Below are 19,125 nucleotides of genomic sequence, written 5' to 3' on the forward strand. Positions count from 1 at the left end.
TTTCAAAGCAAATCATAAAGAAGACTCGAGTAGTACAAGTGTGTAAAGGGTATCCTCTATTATTGATGGTGATTCCACCCTTACCTGTTATGCCAATATCTTCTAGATCTGCTGATAAAAAACTTGGAATCTCGATGTCTCTGTATTTTCTTATTCAAAAAGCAACAACATATCAACCAGTGTGTTAGGCCGTAAACATAAAGAGCATTTTGAAAAGTGCCATTATACAAGTCAGTTTTTGTTGTGAGCTATTACCTGACAATTGTCCTGAATATGGTGGTCTGTTTGGATGACATTCTCATATATTCAGACACCTTAGCACAACAGGCAACATTGTGTTCATGTGAAAACAATTCTAGGCTGACTAAGCAAGCACTCTTTGTATGCCAAAACCAAAAATATTTATTTAAAGTGTTCAGCATTGCCTTCTTGGCTTTTAAAACATCCAAGCAAGAAATCAATATGGACTCCTTCTAGGAGCAAGCAGTTATGGAATAGCCATATCTTTAATTAGTAAACGGAGTACAAAGGTTCATCATTTGTGCAAACGTTTGTCAGCAGTCTATACAAAGCTCCTATATTTTATTCAGCCTGTCATCCAGTTGACAAAGAAAGAAATTCCACTTTCTCAGGTAGAAGAGCAGGAACAAGCCTTCTAAAGACTAAAGACCACACACACATCTGGACCAATATTTGGACATCCTGGTGTGCTCAGTTCTGTTTAAAAAACATATTTATATTGACATTTCAACAATTATGACAGTATGGGCAGTATACCATAAGAAAATGCAAAACACCACGCTTTGGACCCAACCACAGAATTAGCAATATGTTTACAATACGTCAGGTATTTGAATGTGTTAGCAAACAGCACATACCAGTAACATAATAGGTGATTTACTAACTTGAATATCGAAACTTCCCTACCTGCCCTCACACCCAAGCTTCCATTTGGGGACTGGTCAATACATGTTGGAGAACTTCTAAGTGCATTGATAGGTCATCCATACTCAGTTCTTTGATATAAAAACAGATGCCTCGTCTTTTGAACTAGGAGCACAGTTATTACAGGTTGACCCCAGGACCCTAAAATGCATCCTGTAGCCAGTTACTGTGTACTGTAGCTAAATATTCCCAAACTCTTTCACAAAGGGAAAATAATTATACAATCTGTGATAGGTAATTACTAACTAGCAATTACAAAACTTTTCTCTTATTTGAGACATTATCAGGAAGGATCTTATCATAATATCACTATATAAATGGACCATAAGAACCTATTATACCTAGCTTTCATGAAGTGTGCAAATGCTCATCATGCTGATCTACTCTGTTCTTTTCTAGACTGAACTATGTCATTGCCTACAGACCTGGAAATAGACATGGCAAACCAGATGCTCTCTCGCAACAAATTCAAGACACAAAAATAATCATCACTATTCCTTGCATCCTTATGTATCAATAAAAATTCCCTCTCATTTCTTTAATGTGGTCAGGAAAACAGCGAGCCTCAAATGGATTCTGAAAGAAGCTAGCAAGAAGTCTTGACAGAGAGATTTGCTATATCAAGGAGAAGCTTTTTTTCTTTTGTGGAAGTCTACACAGCAAACTGTCATGAAATAGTGTCATGTCTTTTTCAGTGACTGGCTCTCAGGACAGAGAAAGATGTTGGAGATGACGGTTGCTACTTTGCACACGCAAACAGCAGGATTATTGCAACCTCAACCTATTCCAACTTAGCCTTGTAACATAATTCAACTATACCATCTAATAGATATAAAACATTGTTGGCAGTAGTGGACTACTTCACCTAAATGGGACATTTCATTTTCCTCTAGATACTCCCCTCTGCCATAGAATTAGCAGGTATCTGCTTAGAACACAGTCTTTGGTCTGCATGGTCTTAGGGAAATCATCATTCGGAAAGATCTAATGCAAAGATTGGCTACCAGATACCTTTAGGCTACTAGCTATCACCCGCATACTGATGGGGATACAGAATGTGTGAATCAATCCATAGAGCAACATCAGAGAGCCTCCTGAAACATAAGAGCTCAGGGATTTGTGAAGCTGGGACATTTATGGCAGCAGAAATGTTTCTTTGATTTTCTTTCTCTCATAACCCATATTCTCATCACAAGGGAAAGGAATGAAAATGTGCGTTTGATGCTTTCACATCAGAATCAAATAAGAGGCTTTTAGGAGACTAGAGATGGAACAGAGAGTGTGCTTTTTAACCACTTGACTTTTGATTATAACCTCAACAGCCACCTATTTAATTGTGAGATAACGGTAGAGGTATATGAGTTGGAGACTGCAGTAAATAAGGCTCTTTAAGAGGTATTTTTAAGTCTTGCCTACAGACAGCTTCAGCTGTCTGGTGAGAGCTCATGCTATCACACAATTGTGAGGTCAAATATGATTGGGTCACCAATACCTCAGGTGAGACAACTACACTCTTCAAAAAGAAACGAGGCTTGGTGGGAAAAAAATCATTAAAGCAATTTTTTCCACCAGACATTCTATGGTCAAAAACAGCATGGAACAAAGGGAGCTAATCGTAGAGTTAGAAACTGATCTATTATTTTTGACAAAGAGTTGACTTTGGGACAGTTCATGCTTGGACCTTTCTGTGGCTACTCCATCTAATTATAAATTAATGCACAGGGGACAGGCTAAAAAAAATGAGGTTGTGTGCCTTTTGTTTTTAAAGATATGCTCTCAATCTGGGTTCTTGACCCATCTATATTGTACAATGGCAAAATACACTTTAGATAACATCAGCATATCCTGTACTTACGCCCTCTCCTGTAGGATGTTATATCATCCTCCTGTCCATGACTCTATTTTTGTTTCTTCCGTGGAGCTTTTATCTCCTTATGTCCGTCAATCTGTTAATTTTCATTCAGATGTGAACTTGTGGGTCGAAGATGACAACTTTTCAGAAGCTAGGGATTTTTGAGATGACTCTTCTAAGCGTGGGATGAAACAATTTGTCAAATGACCTACAAATAGTGCAGGATTCACCTTCTATGTAATTTTGGTTTCATCTGACAATATTGTTGTGACCAACAATTGCCCTTTCCCTGGGTTTGATCATTTTTACATTCCTTTTCATGTTTAACGTTATGGTCGTAGAAAGGTGAGTGCTAAAAAAATCTTGTTTCTGGGTAGATCTTTGGAAAAAGTCACCAGTGATACCCATACGGGTGCATTGTCAAAGTGTGAGCCTGCATTTGCAGCTGAAATTGATTCTGCAATGGCCAGCTTTATTAACTGGACCTTAGTTTCCCTAGATTGTAATAACCCAGTTGAAGGTAGAAAGATTTATGGCTCGAGCCCCATCGAACTCTGGCATTATCATAAGCTAAAATTGTCAGTAAACCATGCAAAGGAGCAAAAAGATTATGGAAAAAGAATTACAACGCTGAGAAAAAGGCAGATTACCAATCTGCCATGAACAATTATAACATTGAGAATAAAAGGGAACATGCCACATTTTACACTAATTGAAAAACTAACCAGTCAAAGACATATGTTGCAGTGCTAGAGAACTACCTGTTGTGCAGTGTGATATGTGGTCAATTCCACCTTACCAAGGCTTGTGGTGCCAGTTCGCAGAATTTCTCCATGACACAATTGAAACCATTAGAGCCACCATTCAATCTCAGAAAAAGATCCCTGTAACTGTTGACTCATTTGATCCTTATTCTGTGAGGAGCTTTAACCCGTCTTGCAGGATCACATTATCAAGCAGTGGCAGAAAACTAGCGCTGGGTCCCTGTGGACTCTTGTAAGGCGAGGAGTCAACACATGCCCATTGAATTTGAAAGTGTAAGGCTCACAGAGTTGATAAATGTATCTATCAGAATCGGTCAGGTTCCGTATTCCTCTGCTGTTCCCTCACTTAATAAGAAGGTTTGTGATCCTATTGGCTCACCAATAAGAAGCTTATTTCATGACTGCAGTTTGCAAATAAAGTTATGGAGACTCTAGCTAATTAACAACTATTCATCTGTTTTGAAAAAAAAACAAATTGCTTGACTCAACACAATCGGAATTTAAACCTGAACATTTCGCTGACTCAATCATAAAGGCTGTACCAAGTGATCACTATCCGGCTACTGAAAAAGGTTACTACTGTTTTCCTTAATCTACTTGATCTATCTGCTGCTTTCGACACTGCGCTACCCATGAATGTTGCACCCGTTGAGAAAGATGGGTTTGGGTGGATCGGTGTCTGAGGTTTTTTCAATTGTTTGATGCAGGATAGATCACAATCTGCACTTCTTGGCAGATTTCTATCTTGGTAGCCAAACAATCTGTACCTATGCCAAAACTCAAAGAAACTGTGAGAAAACTCGATATCATTTGTAATTGTAAGTTAGTACAAAGGTCATCATTATAAAATTCACTGCACCTTGTTTTGGGATGTTAAAGATCCTGAAAAATCCTTTATCTTTGCCTAGTGATTGCAAGAAAAATAAATGGGTCAGGTGGTGATTATGTTCTGCCTGTATTACAGGAATTCTCTTAATGCGGGGCTACCTAAATATCTACTAGGAAGACGGAAGACAGTCCGGAAAATGGCTGTGAGACTTATTTAAGGTCTTCACATAAAGGATTCAGCCATGCCTCACCACGCTAAGCTTCACATGCACCTCATTCCAAACATGTGATATTCATATGTCTTTGCATGGCTCACCGGGCACTCCATGGCACAGGGCCAGTCTTCTTTCACAAAATACATTAAAAATATATACTCCTGTCTGATAATTGAGATGCACAACATTGCTTCTTTTAAACATCCCCCAAGTCAGGAAGATTCGGTCTGGGACAAACAGGCAGTTTTTGCCCACACAGTGAAATATTGGAACCTTCTTTCTCAGCAGATTAAGGAAACAGTCTCCAACTCCAACCTTAGGATGCGGTTGAAGACTTAGGGGCATATTATGTGAAGGACATCTAACATGGGCTTCAATTGGAATTCCATAGAGCATATTATCAAGCCCATTATCGCCGTTTTAGCGGCAGTTTTCAGCCGCTAAAGCGGCGATAATTTTATCGCCTGTCTTGATAATATGCCCCTTGATTATTTAGTCAATCTCTTTTGATTTCATGATTGCTCTTCTTCAGTTTTTCCAAATTGATGTTCACTTCCTTTTCCTTCTAGTATCTTAGGGTTGTTGTTTATGCGATGCACCTGAAAATGTAAAGGATGTCCCATGCTTGTGCAGCTGATGGATGCATAAGCACCTGGAGCTTGCAGGTCCTTCCCATTACAAACGTTGGTGAGCTTCCACACTGGCCTCTATCAGGAGGTCGATGATTGCAAACCTCTGACTGCAGAAGCCCTTTTCAGAGTAGGATTATTAGGTGGGGGCCATACTCCCCTCCTCATAAGTATAACTCCAGGCCTGCACCCCTTGCAAAATAGAGGGCCCTGAGAGGAGGGCCTTCTGCCACCTGTCTTCTTTTCGTTCAACTGGTTGCATTTATTAATAAAAGCTGTTCGACTCCCACTCACATTTTTATCGAACTGCCTTTGTGTGGTGAGTCCTTTTGGCACCAGTGCTTAATTAAAATAAAAATAAAAAAAAATAAGTGCCAGGGCTATCGTCAGTTTGCACCATCCATTGCCCTTGCCAGCACTGCAAATGACAGTACCAACACAACTATCACATTCCTACAAGTGTGACAATCCAGACGGTTCCAGGCCCCAAAACTAGATGAATAGTTTGGACGGCAGGTAAGACGGCAGGTAAGAGCCCTTTTTAAGGTGTATTTAAGGAGTAATTACCCCAGGTCCCTACGCCCTCGACACCTTCATTACAAATGAGATTTACTATCTCACCAACAGAAAAAAAGGACGAAGGAATGCTGGACCTACCCTCCCCCTCCCACTGGGAGTACATAAGGCGTACTGGTCCCAGCATTCCTCCTGTTCTTTTATTCTGTCATGCTGACAGTGGTATGGACGTGGCAGGTGCGGGGGCGCTCCTGCCTTTTGCTGGTTACTTACGCGGAGGCTGCTGGTCGGTCCTTCGTCAGAGGCCTCTCCCTCCCTGCTGGGCTTGGGGGGAGTGGTGCGGGCTTCTCCTTGGTTGTTTCTGCCGCGCGGCGGTGGTGATACTGCGTTGTCTTTCCTCTGGCCCGATGGCCGCCCCTCCTGGCCTGCCGGGCTTGCTAGGGGGCGCGGCTGGTTTGCTGCTCCCGGATTGGCTGCAGCTTCCTTCCCGTTCCGGTTTTCGGCCTGCCTGACTTCCGGTTTTGACGGCGGGACGGGAGTCTGGCGCCTCGATGTTCCCGGCTGTGGGCTGCTCTTTATGAACGGGCCAGTGGGGTGAGTACCGCATAGCGGTTTTGTGCTGTGGGGTTTCTTTGTTTTTTGCTGTGCTTCTTGTATCTGCTGCTATGGGGAAACGTTCGAGGAAGAAGCATCATCGGGAGAGGTCTTCCTCTTCTTCTTCTTCGTCTGCTGCTTCCAGGTCTCCTTCCCCTGCCAGGTCTCGACGCCGTGATGGTGGTGAAGATGCGCGTATTAAGCGCTTAATACGTGAGGCTTTGACTGAGATGGGTGATGTTGGGACCCATCACAGGTGCCCTGCTCCGGTTTCTTCCGACTCTTCTGGCGATGAGTCTGCTTGGTTGGGGGACGGTGATTTAAAGGGCAAATATGTGGACGAGGACGCTTTGCCGGGTATTCTGAAGCATGTTAAGGAGAACATGGGGTTCCCTGATGAGTACGCTCGAGTACCTCTAGGGGGCCTTTTTGTTACGTCAATTTCAGAGTGCTGCCACCCTGGCTGAGGACGCCGTGCTGGAGGATCCTGTGGATTAGAAGGCGGATGTTGCGCTCAGGAAGGTTTATTCTGGTTCCCACCTGGCCTTGCGGGCTGGGGTCTAGGGGGCATATGTTTCTCAGTCTCTGCTGTCTGTACTGAAGACGCTCTATCAATCGATGGACAATGCCACAGACTGTTCCGGTTTCCTTGAGCAGATCGAGCGTCCGGTGGAGCTCCTGTCCGATGTCTCCTTTTACGTGGTGCATGCTTCTGCACTGTCCGGCGGGGCTTGTGTGGCGGCTCGTCGCAGTCTTGTCCTTAAAGACTGGAAGGCTGACTCTGCGCAGGAGGCGTGCGCTTTGCGTTTGCCTTTCCAGGGTACTATGTTGTTTGGGGGGTAATTGGAGGCCAAGTTGCATAAACTGTTTAAGGAGAAGACGCATTCTTCTTCGTTTTAGGTCTCCTCTTCTGCTCCTGTCCCTTCTACAACCATGTCTTTCTTTCTTCCTGCCTCTCGTAGACAGTTTGTGAGAGGCCGGGGAAGGTTTGCTTCTGGCCGGGGTCGGGATCGTGTGGCTAAGTCCCCTCCGCTTGCAAAGCCGCGTTCCTGACTCTTTGGCGGTGGTTCCCGGGTTGTTGGTTGGAGGGCGGCTGCGCTTCTTCCTGACGGCCTGGGTTCAGTCTTGTTCCGACGCCTGGGTGTTGGAGATCATTCGCCTGGGTTATACTCTGGAGTTTTCGGTTCCTCCTCCAGAATCCGGGGTTCGGCCGACTCCCTGGCCTTCATGCCGTTTGAAGCGGGCTCATCTCTCTCAGGCGATTGTGGATCATCTTCGGAAGGGTGCCGTTCAGGAGGTTCCTACTTTGGCGATGAGGGAGGGCTTTTATTCCCTGATCTTTCTGGTTCCCAAACATACGGGGGTTTCCGCTTGGTTTTGGACCTGAGGGTGTTGAACACATGGGTGACCAGGGTTCCTTTTCGCATGGAGACTTTGCAAAGGGTGATTCCTTTGGTGCTTCCGGGTCACTTCATGTGTACCCTGGATCTTCAGGATGCTTATTACCATGTTCCGATCCATCCGCGGTCCCGCCAGTTTCTGCGGTTTTGTGTTCTGGGGCATCATTATCAGTTCATGGTGTTGCCCTTCGGTCGGCGCCGAGAGTCTTTACGAAGGTGGTGGCTCCTTTGGTCGCGTGGCTTCGTCTCCGAGGGGTGATGGTGTACCTGTACTTGGACGACTGGTTGGTCCATGCTCCCTCTCGGGTCCTGTTGTTGGAGGCCCGGGAGGTGGTGTATTCGGCGTTGTTGGCCCATGGTTTCCTGATCAACTTCCCCAAGTGTCAGCTGACGCCGTCTCAGGACATGGTTTTCATTGGGGCCCGCTTCCGTTCGCATCTTAACCGGGTGTTCCTCCCCGAACCTCGGGTTGTGACATTGGTGTCCCTTGCTCGGCGTTTCAGGGTGGGGGGTGCCTTTCCGGTGCGCCTTTGGTTGCGTCTTATGGGTCTGATGGCGGCGACTGTTTTTACGGTGGCCTGGGCGCGTTTTCGTCTGCGTCCCCTTTGGGTGTACCTCCTGTCTCTCTGGAATCCCCTGTCCCGCGATTTGGGAGTTCTTCTTCCGGTGTCTCCCGTGGTCCTCCCGGTTCTTCTGTGGTGGTCGGTGGGGGACCCTATGTTACTGGGTCTGCCTCTGCAGTCTTCCCCTTCTCTAGTCTTGACGACGGATGCCGGCTCCTTGGGGTGGGGTGCGACCTGGGGGTCTCGATCCCTTCAGGGTCGTTGGTCCCTCCTGGAGAGCCGCCGATCGTCCAACTGGCGAGAGCTGACAGCTGTGTCCTGGGCTTTGATGGGTTTTCGGGGTCTGTTGCTCGGTCGGAACGTGTTGGTTCGGTCCGACAATATGGTGACGGTGGCTTATCTCGATCATCAAGCGGGGGTATGTTCGGCCTCTTTGAATACAGTGGTTGTTCCCCTGTTTTGTTGGGCGGAGGGCCATCTGCTGTCTCTGACAGTGGTTCATATTCGGGGAGTGGACAACTGTGTGGCGGATGTCCTGAGTCGTTGCGTTCCAGATTCTCTTGGAATTGTCTCTCACCCCGGTTGCATTTCGGCTTGTGTGCAGGAGGTTTGGGCTTCCCTTTCTGGACCTCTTTGCCTCCCGGCACAATGCACAGCTTCCTCGCTTCTGCTCCTGGTTTCTGCAGGAGGGTTGCTGGGGGGTGGACGCCCTGTCGATTCCTTGGCCATCCCGTCTCCTCTATGCCTTTCCTCCTCTGGCTCTGGTTCCCCGATTTCTGGCCCGTTTGTGTCAGAAGGATCGGGAGGTGGTGGTGGTCCTGCAGTTTTGGCCTCGGAGGTCCTGGTTTCCGACGGTTCGTCTTTTGGCGGTGAGGGGTCCCTGGTTTCTTTCCCTGTCCCCGTCTCCTCTGAGGTCTTCCCCATCCCTGTCTCTTCTCCGGTTGCGGCTGTCGGTGTGGAGGTTGAGAGGCAGGGTTGGAGGCAGCGAGGTTTTCCCGGAACATTTAGCGGTGGCCCTTCAGCGTTCCCGGTGCCTTCTACCCTCAAATCTTATGATCGGCATTGGGGTAATTTCGGTTGTTGGTGTTCAGCGTTGCGCCTGTCCCCTTTGTGCTGTTCCTTGCAGGTTGTGCTTCGGTTTTTGTGGGAGGGTTTCGAGAAGGGTTTGGCTGTGTCCACTCTACGTGCCCAGTGGGCCGCGGTTAGGGCGTTTCGTTCCCCGTGGGGGAATCTTTCGGATGTTGAGGACTTGGTTTCTCTTCTGCTACGCAGTTTTTCTATTTCTCGTCCTGTGCCTCGCCCTTCCGTTCCCCTGTGGGATTTGCCCTTAGTTCTTCGGGTTGTGATCGTTCCGCCTTTTGAGCCTTTAGCTGCAGTGGATTTGAAGTTTCTTACTCTCAGAGTGTTTTTTCTGGTGGCCGTCACCTCTGCTCGTCGTCTTGGGGAGTTGGGGGCCTTGGTGGCGCGTGAACCTTTCTTGTCCTTCACGGAGAGTGGGGTGGTGCTTCGCCTTGATTCTTCTTTTGTGCCGTAGGTTTCTTCACAATTTCACAGGTGCCAGGAGTTGGTCTTGTCTGCCTTGGGCTCTGTTTTGGATTCTCCTGGTGGTCCCCGGTGGTCCTTGTTGGATGTGTGCCGGGCTTTGCGCGTTTATCTTGATTGCACGGTGGTGTTTCGCAAGTCGGACTCTCTTTTTGTCTCCTTTGGGGCTGCTTCTCGTGGGGGTAAGGCTTCTTCTGTGTCGATCGGGCGTTGGCTGAAGCAAGTCATTTCCTTGGCCTACTCTCTGTCTGGGTCACCTCCTCCTTTGAGGGTTCAGGGTCGTTCTACAAGGGGGGTGGCAGCCTCTTGGGCGGAGGTTCGGGGTGTTCCTCTCACTGAGAATTGTCGAGCTGCCACCTGGGCCTCTTCTGATACTTTCATCAGGCATTATCGGCTCCTCAATCTGTTAGGGGATGATGGAAGTTTTGCGTTGGGGCTGTTGAGCTCTGTTCGCTCCTGATGTTTTTTTCTTTTTGTCTCCAATAAATCTCTGGGTTTGTTTTGCTGTCCTGGCGGTTTGTTGTGTTTTCTGCTATGAATGCCGGTGTCTGCTTTGGTATTTCTCATTTGTAATGAAGGTGTCGAGGACGTAGGGACCTGGGGATAATGTCCTATTACTTACCGGTAATTTTCATTACTCCGGGTCCCGTAGTCCTCGACACCTTCATGACTTCCCTCCCTCCATCCCTGTCTGCCGGCCTTCATTGTGGCTAGGTATTTAAGGAGGAATGCTGGGACCGGTATGCCTTATTTACTCCCAGTAGGAGGGGGAAGGTAGGTCCAGCATTCCTTTGTCCTTTTTTCTGTCAGTGAGATAGTATATCTCATTTGTAATGAAGGTGTCGAGGACTACGGGACCCGGAGTAATGAAGATTACCGGTAAGTAATAGGACATCAACGGTTGTTCTCATCTATAAACCAGACAAACAGCGCCACCATGTGGCAGACTGCTATAAGTGCCGGTGTTTACAATGAAATGCCGGTGCGAGCACCGGAAACTAATAGCTCACATGAAGCACTGTTCGGCATACTTGGGAGGGGAGCCCCCTCAGATTTTGTTACACACCCCTGACGCTCCCGCAGACTACCTCATACCTGGGTGTGTGAGGATGCAGGGCAGGCACATCAATCCTGTCAGGAGATCAATGTCTCCGCAGGTGTATGCTTGATTTCTATTAAGAAACTTTTGTATGGTCCTCTTGGGTGCACTGGTTGCATTTCCCATGCTCCAGCGGACATCCGAGTATGTAAGAAGGTGAGCAGCCTGTGGCGGGAAAGGGTGCATGTGTTCAGGGGGCTTATAGTCAGCATCATGCCTGACCTTGCAATGCACTGAACAGTGTCCCACTTTCGTAGCCTCAGGGAGGTCTGTCAGTGTCAGCATATAGACGTCTGTAGATATGTGGTAATTTACTCCACTTTTATAGTCGCACTACATCAGTTTGCGGGTGGCGGGTGAATGGAAGAGGGGTGAGGTATGTAGATACCTCCTGTGCAGTGGCAAATGTTCAGGGCCTGTGAGTGGAACATGCAGCATATTTGTCCACACTAGTCATAGATAGATAGGAAAGAATTCCTGGTATTTTTCAAAAGGACGTGCAATTTCCACAATCTCATAAAGAAGGGAGCAGACCAAACAGGAGAAATCATGCTTGCGCATTTCTTCGTTTTTCTGTCTTTCTTTCTACCATCCAAGAAGGATATTTTTTGTGCGTCCGGTACTTCTCTCCTCTGCATAGAAGTGTAGAGCTCCTTTTCTGAGTTTATTAACCTTAGGACTTATGTAGTTGTTTTGCAGCTAGCAGTTTTTTTTAAAGAGGCACTGAATTTGAGGAATGCTGTTAGAGCAGGGCCTGGTAGAACAACAGTCTGAGTTTTAGAATTAACATGCATTAGGTCCACTGTCTTGACATAATAAACGGCTTTATATTACTTCTATTGCTACTAAATGCACTTTGCACTTTTTCTGTCTATCAAATCATGCACTTAAATAAAGTCTGCTTGGGCTGCGTGCATTTTTGTTGCTAAAGGATTTTGTCTTTTATATTTGTGTAATCTGATGGTCGAAATGATTCTGAATCTGACAATGTTAATAGGCTCCCTTCATCCTTGATAAAACAACACCAAGAAAACACCATGCATCCCTCGACTCAGTCCGGAATCCAATCTGAAGAAAGGCACATGCAGTAAAGATAAACACACGCCAAATAAAACTTTACTTTTTCCGGCTAACACTATGGGACACTGTTGTTACACACCAGTTCCATTGGTGATCCAAATGAAATATGTCTCGCTTGTGAAATCTCTAATTTCCACAGACAGATTAAGCCAATTCAATGTAAGGGGGATCATTGAGCGTCAGTAAAAGAAACGTGCAGGCTCATGTATGAAGTAAGTTTTTTTTAGTGTTTGCTGCAAAGTCCGTTATTCAGAAGTGTGAGCCCTAAGGTGGGATTTTGGAAAGCATCAGGGGGCATATCAGCAACAACCGGCGATAATTATCGCTAAGCGCACTTAGCGCTAGGATAATTATCGCCGGCTAGCGTGGATTTTTATCGCTGAGATAGCGTGCTATTAGCAGCGCTTATCTCAAAAGCGATAAAAATCCTCACGCTAACTGCCTAACGTGAGATTATTGCTGGAAATCCAGCGATAATCTCACGCAATGTGGCGTTAGCTTGATGATAGGGACTCACAAACTTAGCCATGATATCCACCTTCCATAGGATATCATGGCTAAGTCAGTCCTGAAGCAGGCATCAGGAAAGTAGCGATAACAGGGGTTATCGCTACTTTTCTTGCCGCTATGCTTCATAGCGTGGGGCTTGATGATAGGGGAAATGTCGCTTAGCGACATTTCTCCTGTCATGTCAGGTCAGGAACGCCCCCTTTGCATCTCATTAGAGATGCAAAGCTGGGCGTTAGGAATTCCTATGCTGACACAAGTTTTCACGCGTTAGCTTGCTAATTAGGCAATAAAATTATCGCTGCTTTTCAGCTGAAAACGGCCGTAAAAGCGGCGATAATTCTAGCGCTTCGCCTTGCTGATATGCCCTCAGGTTTGCTCAGAGAGAGAAACATTGGCGGGGCGCTATTCGTCGTCGCTCCGTCCACAGGTCGTACCCACCTGTACAGTCTGAATGTGATGAATCATAATTCCAAAACCTTACGTCATGTCTGAGGAGTGTTGCCCATCCTTTTGCTGTGTGAACTGACCTTTCCTGTCCTCATCTCCCAAGGTTTTATGGTATTTAGGGGCATATTATCAAGGACGGTGTTAAAATTATCGCTGCTTTAGCGGCAGAGAACTGCAGCTAAAGCGGCGATAATCGGCTTGATAATATGCCCTGGAGAATTCCCATAGAAGCCCATGTTCACATCGGAACCTGGGCTTCTATATGAATTCACAAGGGCATATTATCAAGGCCATCATTATCCCCGCTTTAGCGGCAGTTTTCTGCCGCTAAAGCGGCGATAATTTTTAACGCCGTCCTTGATAATATGCCCCTTAGTGTGGGTGTGTGACTTAGTTGGTAAATTCAATGTAGTTGAAGATGGCTATACTACTCTAGCCAAGTGACCCGTAGGATGCTTTCTTTCACAATTCCAGGTGTCTGCGCCATCTTGGGGGCCAAGTACCAAACTTGTCTGTATTTTATGTCCCTGCTCAGCTCATCAGTGCTTATTTATCCAAGGCTGTTCAAACAGTTAAAAAAACTGCTGATATGATACGAAGATATATACAACCCAATGTTTTAAAGCACTGGTGTTGGTTCTGATTTAAAGGTTTCACTCTAAGGAGACACGTTATTCTAACAACTGTATTGCTTTTAGGATGATGCTGCAAGCGTTAAAGGAACCCCAGGATTCAACGCTGGTGCTGATGCTGCAAACCTGGACAGGGCGATCAAGGCTAAAGGTAGTGTTAAAAGCCCAAGTGACTGGATTGTGTATTCAGTAGTGTCATTCCAGGGATCTGTCTGGTCTCATAAACTGTTCTAAAATGCCCAGGACCAACTCTCCAGACCTTATCTTTTACAGCCATTCTCTTGTGAATTAGTGCCTGTTCCAGCCTTCTACAGCTTTTTCTGTTGTTAATAACTATTAATTTAGTTATGCAATAGTACTTGGAACTGAGCTCGCGGACACTTCCTCGATGTATCTATTATGTAGCACTGTGCACCTCCACTACATCAACTACATTAAATTGACGCACGACTACATAGGCCCACTTCATCAACACTTTTAAAGATAGGGTAATAAATAGGGTTAGGCTGCGTGGTAGCACTGGGGTAAGAGTAAACAGGCAGATTAGACTTTGGGTCATGTTTAGGTTAGAGGGCACATCTCTAATCCCACTTTTTGGACTCCAGCTGGTCGCTCAACACCCTCCAAATTGCCTTGCTTCCTTTAGACCTACATATTATTTACCTTTAGTTGTATATCCTTGTGCTTGTCCCATTAAGGTTGCCTGGCCTCTTTTATGTTTTTTTCGTTCTTCATTATAATGAATTTTATGTGCCAGTCTTAATGTTCTATGACCCGTTTTTCTGCTGCGTGACTTCGGCCTGTTCTCATGGGCAGGAACGAAAGTCTCCACTTTGTTTTCGCTCTCCGAGGTTCCGCCTACCCTGCCTTAGGGCTGCTACATTATGGTCCCCCCTAGTCTTTTGGTACACTGAAAAGACCACAAATGCAAGCCCATCTGCACCCATCTGCACCCGGACTACACTTAGTGCCAGTGATCCGGGCCCTCTCTCCCTGGACATTAAGGTAAGACTCTACTATTCCACGGGTCTCTCCTCTGGATCAACAATTACCTCATCTCTCCTTATCTCGGGCCCAGCTCTGAATGGGAAAGTCTTCTTCTGCCTCAGCCAATGAAGGTTCTCCTGCAATTTGATGTGCCCCATAGACAGTACTAACCTCCAGTTCCCTCCTGCACCTGGTGTCTGCTAATTTCAACATTCCCAATATTCCCCATTGTACTCTCCTGCCGAGCAGCAGCACACTTCTCTTGAATTAACCTCAGTTCTCTGGCTTATACATATACACTCGCTCTCTACCGAAGCGCCAAACTGAGCTTTGGGACCTTATCAACACTCATGTGCCTGGGGTTCTCTTCATCACTGAAGCGGACTTAAGCCCTCGTCCATCTCAAGCATTTCTCTTGCAATATTCGCTGGTTATAAAGTTATCAGGCAAGAGAACCCTCAACATAGGCAGAGATGTTGTCATCATCTACTGTGAAGAGCTTACTATTTCCATTTTTAAAGCAGATTCCCTCGAATGGCATGAATACATTATATTCACCTTATGTGAGGCTCTTATTACTGGCCTTCAGGCCCCAGGAAAATTTTTAGGTCTAAAGTTACTGAATTGCTTGCTCCCTTCACTTCAACCTTCATGCGGATAACATTGATAAGCAAGATCCTTGTGTCCTTCTGGCTGCCTTGTCCACTCTGGGACTTCAGCAACTCGTTACTGACCCAACTCACATACCAGGCTACACTTCAGACCTTATCTTTTCAAATTGAACAATATTAGTATTCTCTCTCCAGCACCAGTACCCATTATCTACATAATTTAAAGATCCCTTTTCCGCATCCATGTCAGAATCCTGAGTCAGGCACTAAACAGCCCAAAGAAATGCATTTCGAGCCACAATATGGAAGCAACGCTTGTCCTCACCATGTTTATAACAATAATGTGTACACTTGAAAAACTGAATCATGCAATTGATTGACACTATCTTCCTCTTTAAATTCCTTTTTAATATGCAAAAGCACACCTTGGCAAACTACTACAACAATAACATCAGAGAACTGAAACTGTATTGCAAAGAGTTCATACACATTTGAAGGCACACCTGATACTCTGATACTGATTGCGGCATATACAAAGTTGCACTCAATAGCTATAAAAGACAAATACATTACATACATCGTTATTACTAACTAAACGGAGTGCATTCACAAAGGATACAACTCTTCTCTGGAGATATTTTCTTTTATTAAAGATTACTTCCAAGTAGCACTTACTCCTAAGCCACTCTTCCAGCACAAGAACTATGCTACATCTTGGCAAATTTTCTATTGATCAAAATGAATCCTGACTATACAAAGTTTGAGCTTCGGTCTAGCCTAGACTCTCTTCCCTTCCTGAATGAGCCTTCGGTAGCCATTACTGGTGTATCTCTCTTCAATTTCATCCCCGTTAATAGCCATATGGTCACCAGCCTGATGCTCTGCATCAATTCAGACTCTCCTCTCCAAATGACCCTTGTCCGCATCACATATATTCTTTCTGCCCCAAAACAGTGGGCTCAGCCCTCACTATGCTTTTCAATACTACCCTCGCATTGGCCGAGGTCCTTTTATCTTGGAAAAATGCAAAGTTCTCTTATTGCTCAAAAAGCCGTCTGCCTATCCCTAAACCCTATCAAATATACGACCCATCTCTCTATTACCTTATCCCGCTATGGTCCTAGAAAGCTGGGTGGGTCAGAGCTGCCAAAAGCATGTAAACTGCTCTTCTGACAGTCACAGATGACATTGAGGATCAGATAGCATCTGCAGCCCTGATAAATCTCGACCCCTGAGCGGTCTTTGGCAAGGTCTCCCATGCCACTCTTCTTAAATGACTGCATGAATGTTGTACCTACCATAATGCTCTAAAATGACTAACAAACTTTCTCTCTGAGAAATCACAATCTGTTCTTCTTGCTCCCTTTTTTTAGAACTCTTCCAGGTTGACATGTAGGGTACCTCAGGGCTGCTCCCTGAAACCTGTCCATTTCAACATATACATGTCTACTTTGATAAATATCATCAGATCCTATAGCTTCAATATTATCTGTTATACGGAAGATACACAACTTGTTATCTCTATCGCAGTCAATGTATTAGCCACAGACACCGAATTTCCATGCTGTACAATAGAGATGGCTGATTGGATACATACCCATTGCTTGAAACTCAACAGCAACAACATTCAGGCTGTGTTATTTCGTAAAGTAACATCCTACTGGACTGATGGCAAATGCCCTAGGGAACTGGGGAACACCCCTCGGCCTACCAACACTGCCACACATCTCAGCATCATCCTTGCTACTAACTCGCACAGCACTCTTAAAGCTCCTTTACCACACTCATTAGGCTCTACATAATTCTGACCCACGCTATCTGGCCACAGAGTCTCGTTTCTTCATCCCACTCAATAACTGCAACGACAAGCAAAGGTCCACATATCTGACAAAGGCCCCCCAAATCTGACTTTCGAGATCCGCTGGACGCTCCTTTATCTATCTGGAGACTTCCAGCTGGAACCAATGACCTCACTGGCGTAACAAAACTCGAGGGGCCCCCCCTTCCAGGTAGATGAGGGGCACCCTCCAGATTCAATTGGGAGCTCTCTGGGCAGAGTACTGTGCTGAGGGGGCCCCCTGGAGCTTGGGCCCCCCGTACCGCAGAGGCTGCGAGGGCCTGTGTTATGCCACTGAACTACTTCTCTCACTGGAAATGATGAGTTCACTACCCATCTTTCAAAAAAGGCTTAAAGTCTGGATATTCTAAATTAAGAAGCAGTACAGTTGCAATCTGACAGTTTTTGTGCAAGGATACTCTTTCTGGGTGAGCTAGCATTCTTAACATAACATCACTTAGCATCACAGAGGTGAGAGGTGATAGTTGATTTGGAGGCTAATGTAGCGATCCCTGAAGTGTAGGGAGAAAGGCCTGTGATAGCTGAGTCTGGGGCAATAGTTAAGGCACTTCCGGCTGGAAAACAGTTTGTCACACACACCGAATCAGCAGGTGTCCAGCAGTTGTGCTGCCATAGTTTTACACTATACATATCTTTAAGCAGTGTAACTTGTACTTAATTCCACCGAATAATAAAGAATATCCTGTGGGACCACTTGATAATCCTCATGACTAACATAGGCCTTGGTAGTTAATCCACAGTAGCCCAGCTTCTTGGATTGCAATTATCTTGAAATCAGTCAGCTTTATTTACCACATTTGAGCAGCCTCCAAGTAGCCTGCAACAACTAATAAAAATGAGGATTAGGAAAATTAAATAAGAAGGTTGGCTAATTGAATCGATTTGAAAATTGACCATCTCCTGGTCTCACTAGAACTACACATGAGTTAGTTACAGGCACCCTAGGGACATGGAAATGTTGGGGAGAGGGGAGGCTCGCCCTTCTTCAACTCCGAAGCCTCTTCGATCCAGTTGTTATTCTTGCTTCCCCTGGTTATGAGGATTGGGGTGATCTTGAGAATCCTACACTGTCTTGCTTCTGCGGTGTCCTCACACTGGTCTTCCCCACAAAATTGTGAGAGGTCCCCTTTTAATCGAAAGGACACGGTCAATTATAAATCAAAAACAAAAGAGAGTCCCCCACGTGTCTCTTATTATAATAGTATATTCGACAGAATAAAGTGTTGCACTCTTGCACCCACATTACTTTCACTCCTATATCTACACAACTGACTTGATTATTTGTAAAAATTTCTCATTTATTAGAGTATAAAAAATATAATTGTACAAATCACTGTGATGCTATGTTAAGGCTACACATACATTGCTTTGTAGTTATCACAAATAGTTTTTCTTCAGATAGAAATCTAATATACCATCAACTTTAAAAACATAATTCATACATTTCCATAGATAATTTCACCATAGAGACACAGAAATATCACATTAATAATGTAAATTGACCTATACAATTTCACCATAAAAATACACAGAGATATCACAATAAAAATCTAAAGTTGTCGACGCGGTGTTTTGGTGGATGAAACTTGATAGACACCACCTTTTTCAGGACTAATACTTTTTGACAACAGAAATCTCTCTATAAAATATAAGATATACACAATTATATTTCAAAATGGCCATAATCACATATAAAAGCTAAGTGTTACTAGACTCAAATGTGCTTACTCACACCACATCAATATACTAACATGCTTTTTTTTCAAATTCCCAACTTTTCTTACTCTGAGGTATATATTTAATCCTCAGAGTGGGTACAAAGATCCAAAATTATCTTGAACCCCATGTTCTATGTATAACTGCTTTCTGGTTTTTTTTTGTCTTCCGATCTATTACACCTTACATAGCAGCTTTATTATTAGCTTGGTAGTCCCATTCCTCAATATACAGTAGCCATAGTTACCTGCCCTCTGTTGCTCTATGAACACCTCCTGTTGTTGCAGTTATATAGGGAAGATCTTAGGGTGTATTATATTCCAAAGTAAAAACAGAA

At 45.0% G+C, this 19,125-nt stretch overlaps 1 protein-coding gene across 1 annotated transcript in view; it reads left to right on the top strand.

The window, feature by feature from the left end:
- Window positions 1-19,125, top strand: part of LOC146866032 (annexin A1-like) — a 141,859-nt gene that overhangs the window by 38,936 nt on the left and 83,798 nt on the right. Inside the window, exon 3 of the mRNA XM_085633052.1 lies at window positions 13,683-13,767. Coding sequence (XP_085489178.1) covers window positions 13,683-13,767 — 85 coding nt within the window. The remainder of the gene's footprint in view (window positions 1-13,682; window positions 13,768-19,125) is intronic.

The sequence above is a fragment of the Triturus cristatus genome, chromosome 2_1, assembly GCF_964204655.1.
Source record: "Triturus cristatus chromosome 2_1, aTriCri1.1, whole genome shotgun sequence".
In the NCBI taxonomy this organism is placed as follows: domain Eukaryota; kingdom Metazoa; phylum Chordata; class Amphibia; order Caudata; family Salamandridae; genus Triturus; species Triturus cristatus.